A 19146-nucleotide genomic window follows, 5' to 3' on the forward strand; every position below is an offset into this window, starting at 1 on the left:
TCACATAAATCTCCTATGATCTCTCTTAGACTTGTCTTGCCCTCTAAAATACTTCATACAAAGTGTAAATTACCTCTTTAGATTCGCCCTTTAATCAAATCCATTTTCTACATGTTCCACTACAGGACTCTGGGTTCAAATTCCTTCTGTTACGTTGTACAAAACGCAGGCCAGGGCGTATTCTCTTATAGTGGCCTCTCTCATGATTATATATTGCTCGGCCACACTCAAGTCAATATCTCCTTCCCCATATACGTATTACACTCTTACTCTCACGTTATGTTTTATCCCGCCACCCTCCGTTACTCACTGTGTTTCTTCACTCATCACCCATACTTTTGCCAACTCACTGTTTTTTACTCAACGCTATCATTTTCACCTTCTCACTCTCGGGATCGTCCGTCTTTTTTACCGCCTCATCAACCTTCCGATCGATCCGCTTCTCGTAGACGTGGGAGGGGATTTGATAGAAACTAGGGACCCGTCACACCCAACTTGCAGGTTTTTTAAAATTACACTAACCACTATCTACAGGGAGCTTCACGTCCTTTCAGCCGAATGGCAAAGGTTGTCCGATATTTGAGAAACTCTAAAGTTTACTCAGGTCGATGGCTTAGAACCATCCTCTCGCTACCAAGTGAACTGGAGAACCCAGCCCCTTTGAGTAGCAATTACCCTGGAAATGGATGGGGATGCAGACTTTATTCATACATCACTAACAGAGACGACTTAGGAAGTTGGCAAAAGGAAGACTGTTTTAATATCAAGTATCTAAAACAGGGAGCATAACGCACATCAACAAATTCGCTCGATCCTCTTACTCAAACATTCTTAGTAAAAACTGAGATCTTATAAGCAATATTAATCATCAATGACGTCTAACCTACATGTTACCTATGTCATCCTACGTGGCAAACTGCAAAAACCCATGAGTATGGGTGATTGGTTCTGAGTGAATATCTAAGTACACTATCCATACTAGTCTAAAAAGTGTGACTATGTTAATGGTCACTTAACATCAGGTGGGGCAACTAAGCCCTCTCCTAAAAATGACCACTACGAATGTCACTAAATACACAACGTCCCATTGGTTTACACAAATATAGGACCCCTAAATACGCAGTCCTCTACAATTGGTTGGCACTCTAACCTCCATCCGTACTTTTCCACCTACGTCTAGCAGCCTGCAGGCTGGCCAACCAGGTGCTGGTGAGTTCGCCTTAACATTAGCTTCCCACCAATTAGCATATCAATCCATCATCACCTCAGTGGGTCTACTGTCAATTAGACCTTTCAAGCTCAGCCTTTTTGAGTGTTTTTAGCTCTGAGAATTTAGGGAGTGAGAAGCACAGTCTGCCCTCGTGCGTAGGTGTGATCATTTCGTTCATCCAACTTCATGCTTCCACGATTTGTAGCCAATATCCGTTCACTCCAGTTTGATAAGACCTTGGCCTTTTTGGCTCATCCAGCCTTGTCTGATGAGATTCACTTAGTAATTCAATTTGCTTTTTTACTGCAACACATGAGAAATGAGGTTTTTGCGTAGTGGAAACATCCATTCTTTACTTATCCATATGCATATATATATATAGGCGCTTTCCGCAATCTATTCACTATAAAGCCAGCCTTAAGATTACTTTGTCTGCTTGCGTTTCTTTTGCATCTGTACACGTGTAAAATTACTTGATATCTTCATAGGCTTCTTCATCTTGATCCCAAGATGTCACTTATCCTTGATACTTTCTTGATGTCTTATAGAATATCTACACTCTCTGGTCTCTGCATCTCTTCTAGGTACGTCATCTCACTTCTGCGTGACATGGACTGGCGATGGTTGATGACGTTACCATTCGTCCTTGCCGTTTATTGGCTCTGCTTCTTCAGGGATTTAATTCAAAAGACCATCATATTTTCTTGTATGCAGGTATAGTTTTCTCAATGGGAACCTTGCCTCTAGGAGTCTCTTTGCTGTCGGTATTTTCACTGGTACCACACAGAGTCCATACTCTGTCCTTTGTTGATTCAACTGTTCTGTGTTCGTCACATACTCAGCATACAGGTAAAAGAGGTGGGATGGTTGAGGTAGGGATACTTGGCTCCTCCTCTACACCTTACTTAAATGTTATAAGCCTTAGTAATAGTTATGTATGAAAATATGCCCTATGTAAAGTGCAACGGTTTGTTAACGCTAGGGACTGTCCCTCTCTCTCGTCTCCCGTGGGCCCAATACCTAACCCAGATGTTCGTATTTCCCAGTTCTACTCAGCAGTGACCCCTACTGTCTCATATCTAGTCGTAGACTAGTCATGGCTCCCTAAATCCCCCAGGGACTTCCTAACTTTCCCCACACGTTCGTATTCTGGTAGGGATTGGGTTAGTGTTTTGCAATTGCTCTGTAGGATGCAGCTGACTTCACTCATGCCCAAGGTCGTCTTACCCTGCTCCTCTACCTGCTTCCTCTCCCTTAGCCCCTCCCCACCAAACTTGTTCCCCAATATTTCACTCCTCCAGTCTCCTGCCTGAACCCTTTGATGTTTACTCTTCCCTCTACCAACGCGTCTTCCATTTCTGCAACTACCACTCCTCCTCACCCTACTACTCCTCTCACACTACCACTCTTCTCACGGTTCCATGTGATAATGTCCCTGCAAAAATGGCGCCATGAAAGAATGGCGCTGTTTTTTGGCAGAGACATTATTATGTATATAATGAGACATTATTATGTATATAATGTCACCTATGCCATTTCCCGGCGACTATATATATGGTGACAGTATATATTTTCGCGCCCTGAAACACTTGTGTATGGGCGCATTATAAATGCCATATCATATATCATTACCTGATAACCTTCTCACACTACTACTCTGCTCTCACTACTACTCCTCCCACACTACTACTCTGCTCTCAATACTACTCCTCCCACACTACTACTACTCCTCCTCCCACACTACTCCTCCTCCCACACTACTCCTCCTCCCACACTACTCCTCCTCCCACACTACTCCTCCTCCCACACTACTCCTCCTCCCACACTACTCCTCCTCCCACGCTACTCCTCCTCCCACACTACTCCTCCTCCCACGCTACTACTCTACCCACGCTACCACTCTACCCACGCTACCACTCTACCCACGCTACCACTCTACCCACGCTACCACTCTACCCAGGCTACTACTCTACCCACGCTACCACTCTACCCAGGCTACTCCTCCTCCCACACTACTCCTCCACCCACACTACTCCTCCACCCACACTACTCCTCCACCCACACTACTCCTCCACCCACGCTACTCCTCTACCCACGCTACTCCTCTACCCACGCTACCACTCCACCCACGCTACCACTCCACCCACGCTACCACTCCACCCACGCTACTCCTCCTCCCACGCTACTCCTCCTCCCACGCTACTCCTCCTCCCACGCTACTCCTCCTCCCACGCTACTCCTCCTCCCACGCTACTCCTCCTCCCACGCTACTCCTCCTCCCACGCTACTCCTCCTCCCACGCTACTCCTCCTCCCACGCTACTCCTCCTCCCACGCTACTCCTCCTCCCACGCTACTCCTCCTCCCACGCTACTCCTCCTCCCACGCTACTCCTCCTCCCACGCTACTCCTCCTCCCACGCTACTCCTCCTCCCACGCTACTCCTCCTCCCACGCTACTCCTCCTCCCACGCTACTTTTCCTCCCACGCTACTTTTCCTCCCACACTACTCCTCTACCCACACTACTCCTCTACCCACACTACTCCTCTACCCACACTACTCCTCCGCCCACACTCCTCCTCCGCCCACACTCCTCCTCCGCCCACACTCCTCCTCCGCCCACACTCCTCCTCCGCCCACACTCCTCCTCCGCCCACACTCCTCCTCCGCCCACACTCCTCCTCCGCCCACACTCCTCCTCCGCCCACACTCCTCCTCCGCCCACACTCCTCCTCCGCCCACACTCCTCCTCCGCCCACACTCCTCCTCCACCCACACACTATCACTCTAGTACTGCTCCTCCCGCACCACTAATGCTATTTCTCCCACTCGACTACTCTTTCCGCACTACTACTCCCATCCTGCAGCTCCCCACACACCACTCTACGCACCCACCCTCCTTGCACTCTCTACCACCCTTCTCACATTAACTCCTTACACTATCCTTTCTACACTCACTCTGCAGAGCCACTAATACTTCTAAGCCAATGCCTTACCTGCTCCACAAATCTCTTCCACGCGCTGCCACTTCCTTCTTCCCACTGCTGGTCTCGTGGTCCACCTCTGTCTTCACGACTGGCCTCACCTGGATGACCCACACTTCCTGTTTCCTGCTTACATTTCCCTTCGGCTGTCCTGATTGGCCAGCTTTCCCTTGCCAATACTGTTCTGTCGTACCCTCCTTGGAAGTATATGTGCACGGGGAAGTCTCTCTCCACTCGGGCTTGCTGTGGAATAATCATAGCCACGCTGGAAGTTGAAATGTACACTTCATATTTCCAGCTACGCTTCCTGATAATGTCTCGATAATAAAGGGAAATGGCTTGTTTTTTCTCATTAGTCTCTGGTGGTCCAGGGGAGAAGTATGTACCAGTATCCTCCATTGGCTCCAGACAGAGAGTTCACACAAGGGTCTGCAAAGACACATGCTGGCACAAAATTAGGGGCCAGTAATTGGGGTTACTCTTTTGCCCCATCACTCTCATGCTTAGGACTGATGCTGATTCCATTCCCGACTATGCTAAGTTTCTGGCATGGTCACATTAGGGATAGTGTAACAGGTACGCCCCTGTAGATGCACTTTTCTAATTAAAAAACAAAAGAAGATGTAATTCTCTGCACCAAGCACTGAGCCTCTGCCTATATATAAAACACGTGATTCTAAGCAGATACAAGCCACAGAAAGCCGATTATTGGGAAAGTAGTGTTTTTCCTATTATATTTTTACTTTTGAAAATGTAAAGTGTGCCTTAGTGTAACAGCGTGATAAATTAGTGTTATTTTTTTGCTTACCTGTGTTAGTCTTCTCTTCCTCCTTATTTCAGTCTTGCGGCTTGGATAATGCTATTTAGGAGAGTGACTTTGCTCAACTGGGGTTCTTAATAACCTTGCTAACCCTAGGTTAGCTTTTCCATGTCCTAAAAACCATGCACTTGGACCTTCTAACCTCTGTTCTTGTTCCTTTAGGTGACATGAGCTCGCGACACTTCAAACCTGAGGTTCGAGTCACCTGTCTGCGTTTCTCTCCTACTGGTGAGTATCTAACCAAGGCTTTAATTGCAGTATCATAGACTCCAACCTACAGCATTTCTCTCCACTGCACTCACCCTCTCCTCACCCATTAGAAACTCTGCAACATCTGCTTTTTCTGTGTAGCGTGCCCAGCCAGACCCTCACCAGGGACATTAGAAACTCTACACCATCTGCTTTTTCTGTGTAGCGTGCCCAGCCAGACCCTCACCAGGGACATTAGAAACTCTGCACCATCTGCTTTTTCTGTGTAGCGCGCCCAGCCAGACCCTCACCTGGGACATTAGAAACTCTGCACCATCTGCCTTTTCTGTGTAGTGCACCCAGTGGACTCTCACCTGGGACATTAGAAACTCTACACCATCTGCTTTTTCTGTTAGCGTGCCCAGTGGACTCACCAGGGACATTAGAAACTCTGCACCATCTGCTTTTTCTGTGTAACGTGCCCAGTGGACTTACCAGGGACATTAGAAACTCTGCACCATCTGCTTTTTCTGTGTAGCGCGCCCAGCCAGACCCTCACCTGGGACATAAGAAACTCTGCACCATCTGGTTTTTCTGTGTAGCGCGCCCAGCCAGACACTCACCAGGGACATTAGAAACTCTGCACCATCTGCTTTTTCTGTGTAGCTCGCCCAGTGGACTCACCAGGGACATTAGAAACTCTGCACCATCTGCTTCTGTGTAGCTCGCCCAGTGGACTCTCACCTGGGACATCAGAAAGTCTACCCCATTTGCGTTTTCTGTGTAGAGTAACCAGCTCTCGCCTGGGTCATTGGAATGTCTGCAGGTTGTAAGATGTTCATATTAGTGATAAATCTTCCTCGCCTGCATGAACCCCATAACCTTTGCGTGGACTTGGTAATTATTTGACCTGGTCCCTAGGCGAGTGGCAATTTATTTCCCTCTCAGAGTCTTTGACTCTTTTTATGGGTGCCCTTTTTTGTGTCCCTCCATAGTGTGTGTTTGAAGTTATAGTTTCCTACAACCTTTGGGCTCAGGATGGGGTACCCCAGTAGATTCCCCCTGTTGATGTCTCTTTGATGTACTTTTCCATCCCCTTTACATTTTGTATAGGTGAGCCAGCAAACCCCACCTTATGGGGAGTGCTGGGGGGATACAATGTATCCCCTTTCTTACCTGGTAACATTTTTTTAGAATTTTGCTAGTTTTACATGGATAGCTGGTGGCAGTGGTTTTACCTTTTGACTTTGTTTTCATTACTTTCAGGCTGTTCATTCAGTCTCGGTAAAGCACAGAAGGGTCGCAATTTTTTTTAAATGGAGGGCTCGTTCTTTTTTCGCCATTTCTTGTGTGCATGCTGTTTCTGAGGTCTTTTCCTGCCATTCTAGGTGGGAACACTTCCTGCCTTCTCAGACACTCTGCAGCCTAGGCGTGTAATACAAAGGATTTGCACCGAAGTCAAAACTTCCACTGAAGTAGTTCCCACCTAGAATGGCAGGGGAAGACCTCAGAAACAACAAGCACATAAGAAATGGCGATAAAAGGAGAGGCCCTCCATTCTAGTAGAATAGTGGCCCTTCTGTGCATTACCGTGGCTGATTTAATAGCCTGCGAGTACAAAATCACTGCCACCAGCCATTCAAGGAAACTTGCAATTTTTACAAAAATGTTAAGGTAAGTAGGAAATGGGATACATTCCATCCCCCCAGCACTCCATATAGGGTGGGGTGCGCTGGCTCATTATATAAAATGTTAAGGGGATGGACATCTCACTTTACTTCTTGGGAACAGTAGTTAACCCACGATATAATAAGAGAATTTAAAAGGATGCCGCTGCATTTAAAATACTGTGCCCTGCCAGAGTACATTAGTCAGTCCAAAGTTATAAGAAACTGTACCTCCAATCACACACTATGGAGAGACATAAACCGGTCACCCATAAAACGAGTAAAAGACTAGGTGAGAGGGAGGAAAAGATACCCACTCACCCAGGGACAAACTAAAATTACCCAGTCTAAGCAAAATGGTCTGGGGTTGACCCAGGTCAGGAAGATTAATCACAAATCTGAAAATCCTACCCAACACTCTCCCCAAGGCACAGCAGACACATATCCTTGGTTAGGGGTTGAGAATGGTTGTTTCTACCGGTCCAGGGCTCGAAGCACCAACAGAGGCCTTCTTACCATCCGGACAGAGGAGCACAGCTTCACTGCAACAACAGTTGGAGTCGATACTGGTCAGCTGAAGGGGTTGTCTTTGGGTCGTCAGCTGGCTGCTACTTTTCATAGAAGTGTTGGTTCCAACAATCAGTTGCAGGTGCCGTCCTTTTATCTAAGAGTCAGACTGCCCACCAATAAGGATCTGCACCGTTCAAACAGCCAGTCATGGCTAGCCACTGGACACCACCTCGGCTCAGCAACTGACCTTCTGGCAAGGGAAGAAAGGGTTGCTGGAGACCTTCCAGCGATGAGTTGTGTGTTCAGCCTGCTGCTCTCCTTCGTAGGTGTCTTTGCTCCAACGATGATCCAAAGAATGGCTACAGGTGTACGTCTCTTATCCAGAATCCAGGCTGGAGTTGCCCCTAGCCCACCAATGGCAATTATCTACACCATTCAAACTTAGCGGGTGTTTTCCAATGAAGAACCATCTGCCACTTAATCTGCCCAGCAACAGACACGCGATGCACAGATATTGACTGGGTCCAGATGAACCTAGCCGCCACGTCCGCCCGCACACATACACACAAAGAGACACTTTGCCTGTGCAAGCTGGAGCTTTAGGGTATATGGTACTCTGTTTGGCATTAAGCAGTGCAATGCACAAGTGCATGAGACTATAAAAGGAAACGGCACCAGCCCATGCTACACACATCATACAATTAGGCAGAAAACTACCAACAACCAAGTTATAGAGACACAAAGAAAGGACAAGGAACAGTAAAGTGTCTCTGCTGCACTTCACAGAAGAGGATGTGAGCAGATAAAAACATACATGGTTCTGCTGCACTGATAGCTGTGTGGACTGATCACTGCCTCCAGAAGGGATGAGCCTAGCAAGGTAAGGGAATAAGTGAAGCAACAAGGCTTCACTTACCAGCAAATGTCAGTAAAGGTTCAAAACAATAGCAAATGCTACTGTGTCCCGTTGATGTTTACAGAGGGAAAGCAGCAAAAAGAAGAATCTTTCCTACATTGGCTTGAAGAAGAAACATATGAAATATATAGGGTTTCAGTTTTCCAGAGAGATCAAGTCCACCATTCATTTTGTGATGTGAGGAGATAAAACTTTATTCTGAAATATGAGTTGCCATCAAAGGACAAACAATAAAAATACTGCAACAATGGAAACATTTAGATACGACCTAAATCATGTAGTGCACAAAAGTCGACTCAAATCGCTTATCAATACATAAGCATTGCCTACGCAACTTAAGTGCCCGTTCAGTGTAGAAATACACTTCAAGGCCCGTCGGCAAATCTGACGCTAACAATAAAAATGTAAGTGCTGATTGTTCATGTCTAATCTTGGAGGTTCTTAGTGCTTGGATTATAAAATCCTTTCTTAGTTTTGTTATGGTGGGACAAAAAAATAAAAAATGCAACAAATCATTTTTGTCACTCTCCCAGCTAGGACAGTTTCTCCAAATAGTGCGATTTGTTAGTGAAGAGGGCACCCTTTCTCCAACAAGCAAGAGATTTGCTCTCAGGCCCATAATGACTGCCCTTTCCCTTGTGGAGACAAACCATTGGACATATGCAGGCCTTAGCATTTTTAAAGGCTGTGTACCGATAATACAATTGTACGCTTTGTTTCTGAAAGTCATTTTTGTTCCTCATTTTTACTCTTTGAGGGTAGAAGGCCTCTGTTACCTCTCCTCTGGTGGTGTTACCTATCTGCAACTCGTCAACGATAAGAATGACCAAGGCCAAGCTCTTGTAGAGAGGATTCTATATACTGTTACCAAGGCGAGACAGCTCAGGAATTTGTGACCATGAGGTCCTTGACTAGGGCCCTAATTATTGATAATTGGGGCCTCTCCCACAGACGCAGCCAGTAAATGAAAGGCTGTATTGATATGGGGTCTTCTATATAAACCAGTTCGTTATTTGTGTAGCGGGTGCCCTGGAAAGCCCTGTGGTAAACCTGTGATGTTCCTTAGAAATGTTTTTCAGTTATTATTATTTATTTGTTTGATACTGACCCTACGCAGCCACGCCATATGTTAATTGCTCTGTTGATTTAGCTGCGTACATTTGCAGGGTGTGATCCATGGTTAATCTACCCAATTTTAACCCAAATCTCAGGAGTGAGACATTTATTTGTGATATCTTTATGATTTGCTGCTTTATATGTAATGACCAGCCATAAATCACTAGTGATCATCACCCCAAGGTACCAAAATGATTTGACCCACTCGAGACTGTTCGCTGCTACCAGTATGGCGTTCCCTAGTGGCTCATTATTGCCAACACAAGCTTTGACTTTCCTACATTAATTGCCAAGCCGCTTTCTCCCATATAATCGACAAATCAATTTCTGAAGGGTGTGTTGTCCTAGCCATTAGGACTGCATCACCTGCGTGCACAAATGCACACACCCTTTGTTTAGCTATCATTGGGACATCACTCACCAAGTGTTAGGAAAGATGTCTCTTTACTGCACCCTTCCTTCCATCTTTATGAAACACCCAAACATTTTGCTTTTATTTTTGAATCTGACCTGTACTTTTTGCAGTGCATTGAAGCCTTAAGCTTCATTGCATTGGTGTTTGCTCATAGGTCATGCAGAAAATAACGTGTGTTAGTGTGTGTTAGTGTGTGTTATTGCTGCTATTGGCGCACATGGCTTTTAGGATAAGAAGAGGACCCCTGCATGCATTCTTCAGAGATCCTCGAGAAACCTGAAGGAGCCAAGCATTCTGTCCAGGTGTGAGACCCACGAAGAAACCTGAGACATGACTGAAGGAGGCCTGGCGTCCAAATTGGTTTATAGTCATTGCATCGGATGCAATAGCATCGAATTCCATACCAGAGGGAAAAAAAGCAATCAAATGCATTTTTTAAATTTTTTTTTTCGGGCGGGCGTTCCCCTATACACCTTTTTTTTTTTTTTTTTAACCTTTAAACCCCATTTTTATTAAACGAAATCCTTTACCTTTAAAAAAAAAAAAAAAAGCATTTGATGCTTTTTTTTTCTCTCTGGTATGGCATTCTATGCTATTGCATTTGATGCAATCACCAGATACCACCAAATTCTGCTGCTGTCCTGGAGGAGCCCTGTCTTGCTACTGATCTTTAGCAGTCCCGAGAAGGAGCTGCGACCCTTAAAGTGGAGGGACCATCCGTTCCTGAGGTCTGCTCGGTGCCCTGTCAAAGGAAGCCTTCGGAAGTGCTCTGGAACTGTCCCGTACCTGACCAGCTTCGAATTTGGGCTACCGTCCTGCCAGCGTCACTGTTGAGTTTCATCCTGAAACTTGGGGCATCCTTAGCTGGCCCTACGGGTCTAGCTTCTACGACATTTTGGCGTCCTAACATTGAGGGTACCCAAGATCGGAGGGAATGTCCGACCGCACCTGCTGAGTCCTTTTGTGTTGCTGTGCTGCACTGACCACTGTCCGAAATCGCTTACCTGACCGGAGCCCAGTCCTGAGAGGGGTCCTGCATCGGGTATTTGTTGCATTCTTAAATCGAGGGTCCTTGCAACAGTGAAAGACACCAACTGGAGAACAGCTTGAACCTGCAACCCCTGTGAATCGAGGACTGCGACTTTCAGCAGGAAAAGCAACCTCGGACCCTCCTCCTTTGTCCTGGCAAGTCTGGGGAAGAATCAGAGTACGGTGGTAAGTTACAGAGCTTCTAACCTACCCCTATACTCCCATTATAAGTCAATGGGCTTATAATGAACTTAATTCTAACACTTTTGGCTTTGCCATTGCTTGCCCAAGACCTCTGAAAGTTGGGGCTACTTTTGGTAGACTAACTCGTACCCCAACCCAAAGAACCCTTCAATGGACCCCAGATACCCTACATGCATGTTTTCCTGCTTCATAACTTATGTGTAACGTTTACCTGAACTATCGGGCAAAAGGCCCTGACAACTTGGAGCTGGACAGTTTTAGTTGGGGATCATCTCTGTGGGCCTTGAGTGCATAATACCAATCTAACCTTTCCTTTGCAGGAGTTTCCGATATATATTATACCCTATAATAAGTGATAAGTGACTGTATATATGTATCTATTGTTTATTAGTCTTGTGTGATAACTCTACTTGCTAGCAGTCATTTTTCATAGTGTGTTTTGGGCATAAATACATTTTTATACGTCCTGTCTGTGTCATTTGTGACTTCCATTGTGTGACCTCATTGTGGACCCTTTACAAGCTCATCACCTCTGAAGATCGTGGCCTAGACTGCCTGTCACCGCTGCCTGAACTGGTTTGGCTACATCTCCCCAGAGTTGCCCCTGTCACAATATAGGTTGGCTTTCTACACATCTGTCCACTAGGCCTGAATATAGAAAATCAGTCCTAACAACAAGTCCACTAAAACATTTGGTAGTAAGTTTATATAGAGATTTAAAATCTATGAGGCCAGGACCCAACCCTGTCGCACTCCACGGAAGATCATAAAAGCTTGAGTTTCTTGGCACTGTTTCCTTGTCTTACCTTTACCGTCAGGTTAGTATGCATGTGGTCCAAGATATCTAGCATCTCGCCCGGCATTCCCTTGGAGTGCAATACACTCCAGAGTTTGCCGTGATGAACGCAATCAAAAGCGGTTGAGAGGTCCATGAAGGCTAGGTAGATCATGCCCTTAATACTTTGCACTTTTTTGTCCAATGCCCTCTCAAAAGCCATATTGGTACTCTGAGAGGACCCGGTGATCAGTGACCCAAGCCATGATCTTTTGATGCCACAAACGCCCAAACCACTTATCTGATGTATCAGTGAGTGAGATTTGCCAGTAACAGGCTGGGTCAGTTCTTTCTCCTTTTTTAAAGATTGGAACAATGATCGCCTCTTTCCATGAATCTGGAAAGATCTTCAACTGGAGCATTTTGTTAAATGCCAAGGTGGCGGCCGGTATCCAGATCGGTTTTTCGCAGTTCGCAGTTCCTGGCTGTCGAGATGTACTTTCCTTGCTTCTGGGGTCCCGCACTCTGTTGAGGTGGCTCAGGCTCGGTCAGTCCTGCTTCATGGGAGTCTGGAGGATCTAGCTGGAGCTCTTGGCCAACTTAAAAGCAACGCACACAAACTGGTGTTCCTCTCCCTGGCTCTTCGCTCCATCAACCAGCTCCAAGATGGCTGTCCAGGTGGCTTACTTTGGAGTTGATTGGTCCCACCAACTTGAGGGGAGAAGTCGTCCTTGCAGGGGCTTCTCTATCAATACGAATCAATACGAATTTGGAGTTTCAGCAGAGCAACCGGGCAAACCAACGGTCCAGGAGTTGCAGCAGGCGTCCTCTTCAAGTTCTTCTTTGGTTCCTTCGGCCTGCGGTCGACTATGCCTTCCAAGCCAAAAGACTCACCTTTTATACAGTTCTCTCCTTTTCATTCCAGCCTAGCTGTCAGTCACCCAGCACTGTGGCTGTCCTTGCCGGACAGTCAGCCGGCCAATCATCACGGAGTGCATTAGGGTCTCCTAGGAGACTTAAGCACAGGGAGTTTCGGGCACCTCCCTCCCTCCCTTCCTGCCTACCCGAGACACCCTGGAGTCAGAGGCGGACTTAAATCGTGAATCCCGCCAAAGGCAAAATGAACAAAGGGACCAAACCTGGTTTGGTGCACAGAGTAAATCTCAAGAAGGACCTTTCCACAAAGAAATGGTGAAAAAGAAGACTGGGGATATTTTGACAAAAATGGTACCCTTGGGTGGTTTACTGCAGCTGTGAGTGCAGCCTGCAGTAAATGCACACCCTGCGGTAAATGCACACCACAGTAGTAAAAAGAAACCACTGCCACTAGCCATTCAGTGAGGAAAGGGTAACATAAAAATGTTACATGAGAAGCTAGACACAGGGGATACTAGGTAACCCCTCCAGTACCCTATTGTAAGATAGTGTGTGCTAGGTCTAGAAAGTTACAAAAGTAAAGTCAATTTCACTTCACTGCTCTGGGAAACAGTTTATCCCAGAGAAGGTATTTGAACCTTGGGGAAATCTAAGAGACTTCCTTGTGTCACTGCATGGAAGGTGCTGTGGGACACAATGTAAAAGATGATGCCTATGGCGTTTGTCAGGGTCCACAACCAAAAGAAACAAGTTCAAAATCACATTAAAATACATGCAAGAGTGGGAAAAAGGGTCTCACTCTCTAGAGGTAAAAAAAAAATCAAGTCCTCAAAATCCAGCAAAGTTGCTTGGGGGTCTCCAAGGAAGAGGGAATTGGCACATTTCGGAGAATTCTCCCTAACAATTACCACTATGGTTTTACTCGCCTTGAATTAGCTTGCTGCCATTCTAAATGTGATTATATTTTGCTTTACTTACGTACTCTGTTGGACTTGTAATACTACTTACCATTCTAAAGAATTTGCTTTACCTATGTGTATATAAAATAAACCATTATTTTTACAATACACCAGTGTATAAATATTTCTTTCAACCATATGTATGCTACAAGTTCTTTGTACCTTCCTATATCCCTCTTTCCCTCCTAAGATGAGGCTGGCTGCTTTGCCGTTGCTACTTACCTTGAGTTGTACAGTCTTATACTAAGTGTTGGAATTTCTGTAGTGCCCAAGGTATAAAGTCTTATAAAGTCTTACTTGGGTCGATTTTAGTAACACTGTCCTAACGCTAAGCAAAACAAAAAAGGTGATGCCTGGAAGTTTTTTTAATTAATGTGAACCTCTGGTCAACCCTCCAGACCATCGTTCTGTGCCTGCCAAGATATTACAAAAAAGGGAAAGACCGTTTGCAAATCCGGCTTGGATCCTCACCAAAAAAGGGTAGTCCAGTCCGAACTGCTTGTTCAGATCCCTTCTGCATAAAACCATAAGCAATTCCTCACCAAACAGCCCCCTTCAGCCCAAAAGATAAACATCTACAAATCCAAAACCCCCTTGTTCCTCTTCCCGTTTCTGTTTTTACACAGCACCCCACAAGTGGAATTCTCTCGCTGGCCGTTCAGCTGCCCTCAGCTCCTCTGCTGCGTGATGTTGGGTAAGATATTTTCATAGCAATGATAAATCTTCCTGACCTGTGTCAACCCCAGAACTATTTGCTTTACTGGTGGATTATTTTTCCTTATACCTCTGTGAGTGGGAACCTTTTTCCACACTCACAGAATATTTTACTTTTTTTTTATGGGTGTCATTTTAAAGACTCTCCATAGTGTCTTTTGAAAGTTATCCGATTTGACAACTTTTTGGCAATATGTGCCTATCGTTGCTGGGTTGCCCCAGGGGCTCCCCCTTTTAACTTTCCTTTGCTAACCCTGTGAGAACTGCATTTCTCAAGGGTAGAAAGGATCTTTGGATACCTTTATTGGGTGCGATCAGCACCCCCCACCTTATGTGGAGTGTTGGGGAGATACTGAGTATCCCCTTTCTCATTTTTAAATGTAGCATTTATGTCACAAGGACAAACTTACTTTTAGTGGCTGGTGGCAGTGAACCTTTTCATTAATTTGGTGCCCCTTTACTGCAGGCTGTTTGCATAACCCTGGTAAAGGCACCCATGGGTGCCCATTTTACCAAAATGCACCATGTCTTGTTTTTCCGCCATTTTGGTGTTCCTTGTCCTTTCTTGTTACTTCCCCTGACATCCAGGGCGGGAAATTCCTTTGTGTGATATTTATCTTCGGGGGGAGTCCTGTGGACTCCTCGCCCAGGCTCCAGAGTGTCTGTGAAGGCAGGAAGCGAGGGAGGAGTCCAAAACCCGACCCAGAGCCTGGTGAGACCCACTAGACTCAAAGACCTGCATTTTGAGCCATCCCATGGCGTGTTGCGACCTTGCAGGTCTGCAATACTTCAAAATCCTGGAACCTAGAGCCATTGTGCGGTGCATGGTCTTCTGAATTCCGAATCTCGCTGAAACTTGTGGGCATCCTGTTGGATCTCCAGAGGCACGATTCCAGTCTGAAAAGTCCCCTCACCAGAGTGCTGGACCCTGCAAACGACGAGAATCCGACCAGCAATATTTTGTCGTCTTCTGTATTATTGAAAAAGGTGCCAAATACACAGAGCTGCATCCAGCCGCGAGGAACACCTTGCCGAGAGGCTTCCCCGTGATCCCTGCTGCAAAAGTCCTTCCAGTGTCCTGTCTTCTTACTGAAGGAATTCAACAACCAGATTTCTGGCTGCAGATCTTGAAGTCCTCCTGCTGCCAAATCTTCTGTGTTGAGGTACTGTGCTGGCTTGGGTATTTACTTACCTTAAGACTAATGTAATTCCTGTGCAGTTTTGGTGTGTTTTTTGTGTATGGGAGTCCTCTCATTCAGTGCACCCAGGCCCCTGCTGAAATCCTCCTACAGTGACTTTTGTAAAGCCCCTGGATCCTCAACTAACTCAGAAGTGAAGTACTCACCTGTTTGTACAGTCTTCTTAAGGAACTCTGACTTTTGCTACTTGGGAACCTACCTTGACTTGCCTGTTGGTCACTAGACCCTAGTGACCCCCCCCCCCCCTTCTGCCTCTGAGAACACTCGTGCTGCAAAAATAAGGGAAATACTTTTAAAGGATTGGGCCTTTTGCCTAGAAAAGAGAGTACGTGTTTAAAAATTACTTACTTGCAAAAGAAGTTGGTTGGTAACTCTGTGAGTGAACAGTTACAACAGTTATTACTTACCTTAGAAATGTTCTCCCATTCTGAAAAGTATATGTAACAACTTTCTTTTCTTAGAAACTGTTTCACCATTCTTACAGAAAGGCGATGTGAAGGTATATTACTCTCCTGTGATTAGGTTGTGCCTCTTCCCAAAAGTAATACGGTTGGTTTCACTTCACTATTCCTATTGGGATAAATGTATGAGTGTCCCCAACTGAGTCTTGCTTCCGCTGACTTGCTGTTAGCCTGTCCAGAATAAGTCTGCATTAAGTTTTACCTACCTAGAATAACTTTGAGTCATTCATAAAGAGTAGCATTGGGTTTTGCTTTCCCTGGTCTGTTTTAGACAGACACAAAAAGAGTATTAGGTTTACACCTGCCTTAAATTGACTGACCGCTCCTGTAAAAAGTATATAGGTTTTATTTACCTTATAACTGTTATCCTAAAATAAGTTAGTTATTACTTCCCTTAGTCTGTGAACTGAAAAGCAACTGTAATTGAATATTACACCCCAAAGTCCAACTCCCCTAGAATAACTGTTATCCTGAATCACAGTTATAGGTGTTTTACTGTTCCTAGAATAAGTGTTCCACTAGTCACAAAAAGTATATTGTCCAGTTGGGTTACTAAGTGATTTTTTGCTGAGCGTCACGGTACAACTACTAGGGTCTACTACCCTTAAATTACTGAAAGTAATCTAAAAAGTAATTTGGGGAGAATTCACAGGAATGTGCTAATTCCCTTCTACCTTAGAGACCCCCAGCCCTTTAGCTAGATTTAAGGACTTTGAATTTTTAACCTGGAGAGATCTTTTTCCTATTCTCTCATGTATTTTTCTATGATTTTACTTTGAAGTCCGACAAACTCCATAGGCATCATCTTTGCATTGTGACACAGCACCTTCAGTGCAGTGGTACAGGGAAGTCTCTCAGAACTCCCAAAGGTTTAAATACCTTCTCTTGGATAAACTACTGTTTCCGAGAGCAGTGAATTAAATTGATTTTACTTACATTTTGTAACTTTCTAGACCAGCACACACTATCTTACAATAGGGTGCTGGAGGGGTTACTTAGTATCCCCTTTGTCTAGTTTCTCACGTAACATTTTTATGTTACCCTTTCTACAACTAATGGCTGGTGTCGGTGGTTTACTTTTTACTACCATTGTGTGTTTTTACCACGAGTTGCGTTCGTAGCTGCAGTAAGGCGCCCATGGGTGCCCATTTTGTCAAAATGGCCACAGTCTTCTTTTTTCGCAATTTCTTGTTGGAAAGGTCTTTCTTGCGATTTACTCTGCGCGCCAAACCTGGTTTGGTCCCTTTGTTCATTTTGTCTTTGGCAGGATTCGGGAGTGAAGCCCACCTCTGGCCCTGGGGTGTCTGGCAGGGGCAGGAAGTGAGGGAGGTGCCTGAAACTCCCTGTGCTTAATCCCCTTGGTTACAGGAATTCACCCAAAGGTGTTACGGTCACCTGGTATCCACGGGGATGCCACTCAGCCCTGGTTGGTTGCCAGAACCTTCTCTCCGATTTCCGGATGGTGTTTTCGGAGGAAGTCTAGCCTGAAAACACCGGAGGGCTGTGTTCAAGACTGGCCGATTCAGGTAAAGTATCCCCCCACCACCCCTTTGGCTTCAGCCCTTAGGCCCTCTCCTCACCTTGTTGTGGTATTATGCGTGCTCTCCATCCTGCTTTCTTAGCAGGGGTGCGTAGTCTTCAGTGGGCGTGGGCGACCGAGTTACTTCACGGGCGCGTGCCCGTTCAAGTGTCTTTAAGGTAAGTCTTATTGCAGCAGTTTTTTTATAGCGCTGTTTGTTCTTGCCTGCCTTTCTTTTGTGATTAATAATGTCCTTTCTTTCTCCCTAGGCATGCGGGAGATTCAGCGTGGCGTGCTGGTTGGTTTGAGCACCGCCGGCAAATGATGGCGAGAGATGTCGCTGCAATGCGGTAAGTAATGCGCTATGCGCTGCGCCGCTTTGTCTTGCCTTTGTTAACCTTTGCTCCTCTCTTCCTTACAGGTCACGTTGTCCTTCTCCAGCAGGTGTGGAACTCCGGAACGATGCCGGCCGGGAGGTGACAAGACAGGTAAGCTTCCTGTGATGTTCGTGGCTTAAGCAATGCCGGAGTGTGCCTTTTCTAATGTTGTCTTTCTCCTTTTCAGGTCGATTTGTTCCGGTAGGTATGTGGTGCCCAGAAGAAGCTGTTCACTGGAGAGTAGATGACAGGATGGAGATTGCAGGTAAGATTCTATAAACGATGTTCCTTTTGTCTCCTCAATATATTTAAACCAAGAGATAGGACACAACACTACTAAAGTACATGTGTAATACTGAGCCCCTACCAGTATTCCAGAATGGAACACGAGTACTTATATCTTGAAAGAATAGATAAAGTACAACTAAGTACAAAAAGATATATGAATTTATTTATACATCACAATTCGAAAAATACGAACAATTCGAAAAATAGACCCATATTTCAGCACAACAACTGATCATAAAAATACAGTTCAAATATTAAATTTCGACCATTCATCATAAAACATTTATACCACATACGCAAACACAATCTTAGCAGCAAATCACACTATCATAAAACAAATGTGTTCTCAACAATGTATATAATCCCGACATGTAACATGTTTCAGTTCTTGTTGCCATACAATGGCTGAACTCTCTTCAGTGGAAAACAGACACTCTTTTCTTGTAGTATTAAAATGTGTTCAATGTTGTGCAGTAGGGGTCCTAAGCACATCCACCAACAGATGTGGTACACACCGGCTGCAAGATAAAAGGGACACAAAGAACCTAAGGACTCAGTATTCACCAAACGTTAACTCAACACCATTCACCATCTTAATCAACAACAAGGCTCCAAGGCCTTGAAAGTTTAAAGAGAGGGTGAGAAAAACAGTCACCATGACCATATTACCAAGGGCCTAAAACAATCACCCTAGGCGTGAAACCTAATTCACAGTATTCAAGAATAGGACTGCCAATAGTCACTATCCGGGAGGCAAAATATTATATATTATATTAGTTTGCCAAACCACTGTAAATGTGGTCAAATTAGTATGAGAGGTGAAAGAATCACTAAAGGTAAGCGGAGTACACCATCACCCAAAGTGTACGAGAAAGAGCGAAACCAATGTGGAACAACCTTTATGTGAAATACCAGGCA

The 19146-nt window shown here is 45.3% G+C and overlaps 1 protein-coding gene across 3 annotated transcripts in view; it reads left to right on the forward strand.

Moving 5' to 3' along the window:
• The window catches only part of PWP2 (PWP2 small subunit processome component), a 306748-nt gene that overhangs the window by 220223 nt on the left and 67379 nt on the right, over positions 1 to 19146 (forward strand). For all 3 annotated transcript variants that reach the window (XR_011283393.1, XM_069635678.1, XM_069635679.1), the window contains exon 17: positions 5177 to 5242. Coding sequence is in view for 2 of the 3 variants with exons in the window: in XM_069635678.1 (XP_069491779.1) it covers positions 5177 to 5242 (66 nt within the window). In the remaining variant the exon portion in view is untranslated. The remainder of the gene's footprint in view (positions 1 to 5176; positions 5243 to 19146) is intronic.

This window comes from Ambystoma mexicanum, chromosome 7p, assembly GCF_040938575.1.
Source record: "Ambystoma mexicanum isolate Mex_15411 chromosome 7p, UKY_AmexF1_1, whole genome shotgun sequence".
NCBI classification, from domain to species: domain Eukaryota; kingdom Metazoa; phylum Chordata; class Amphibia; order Caudata; family Ambystomatidae; genus Ambystoma; species Ambystoma mexicanum.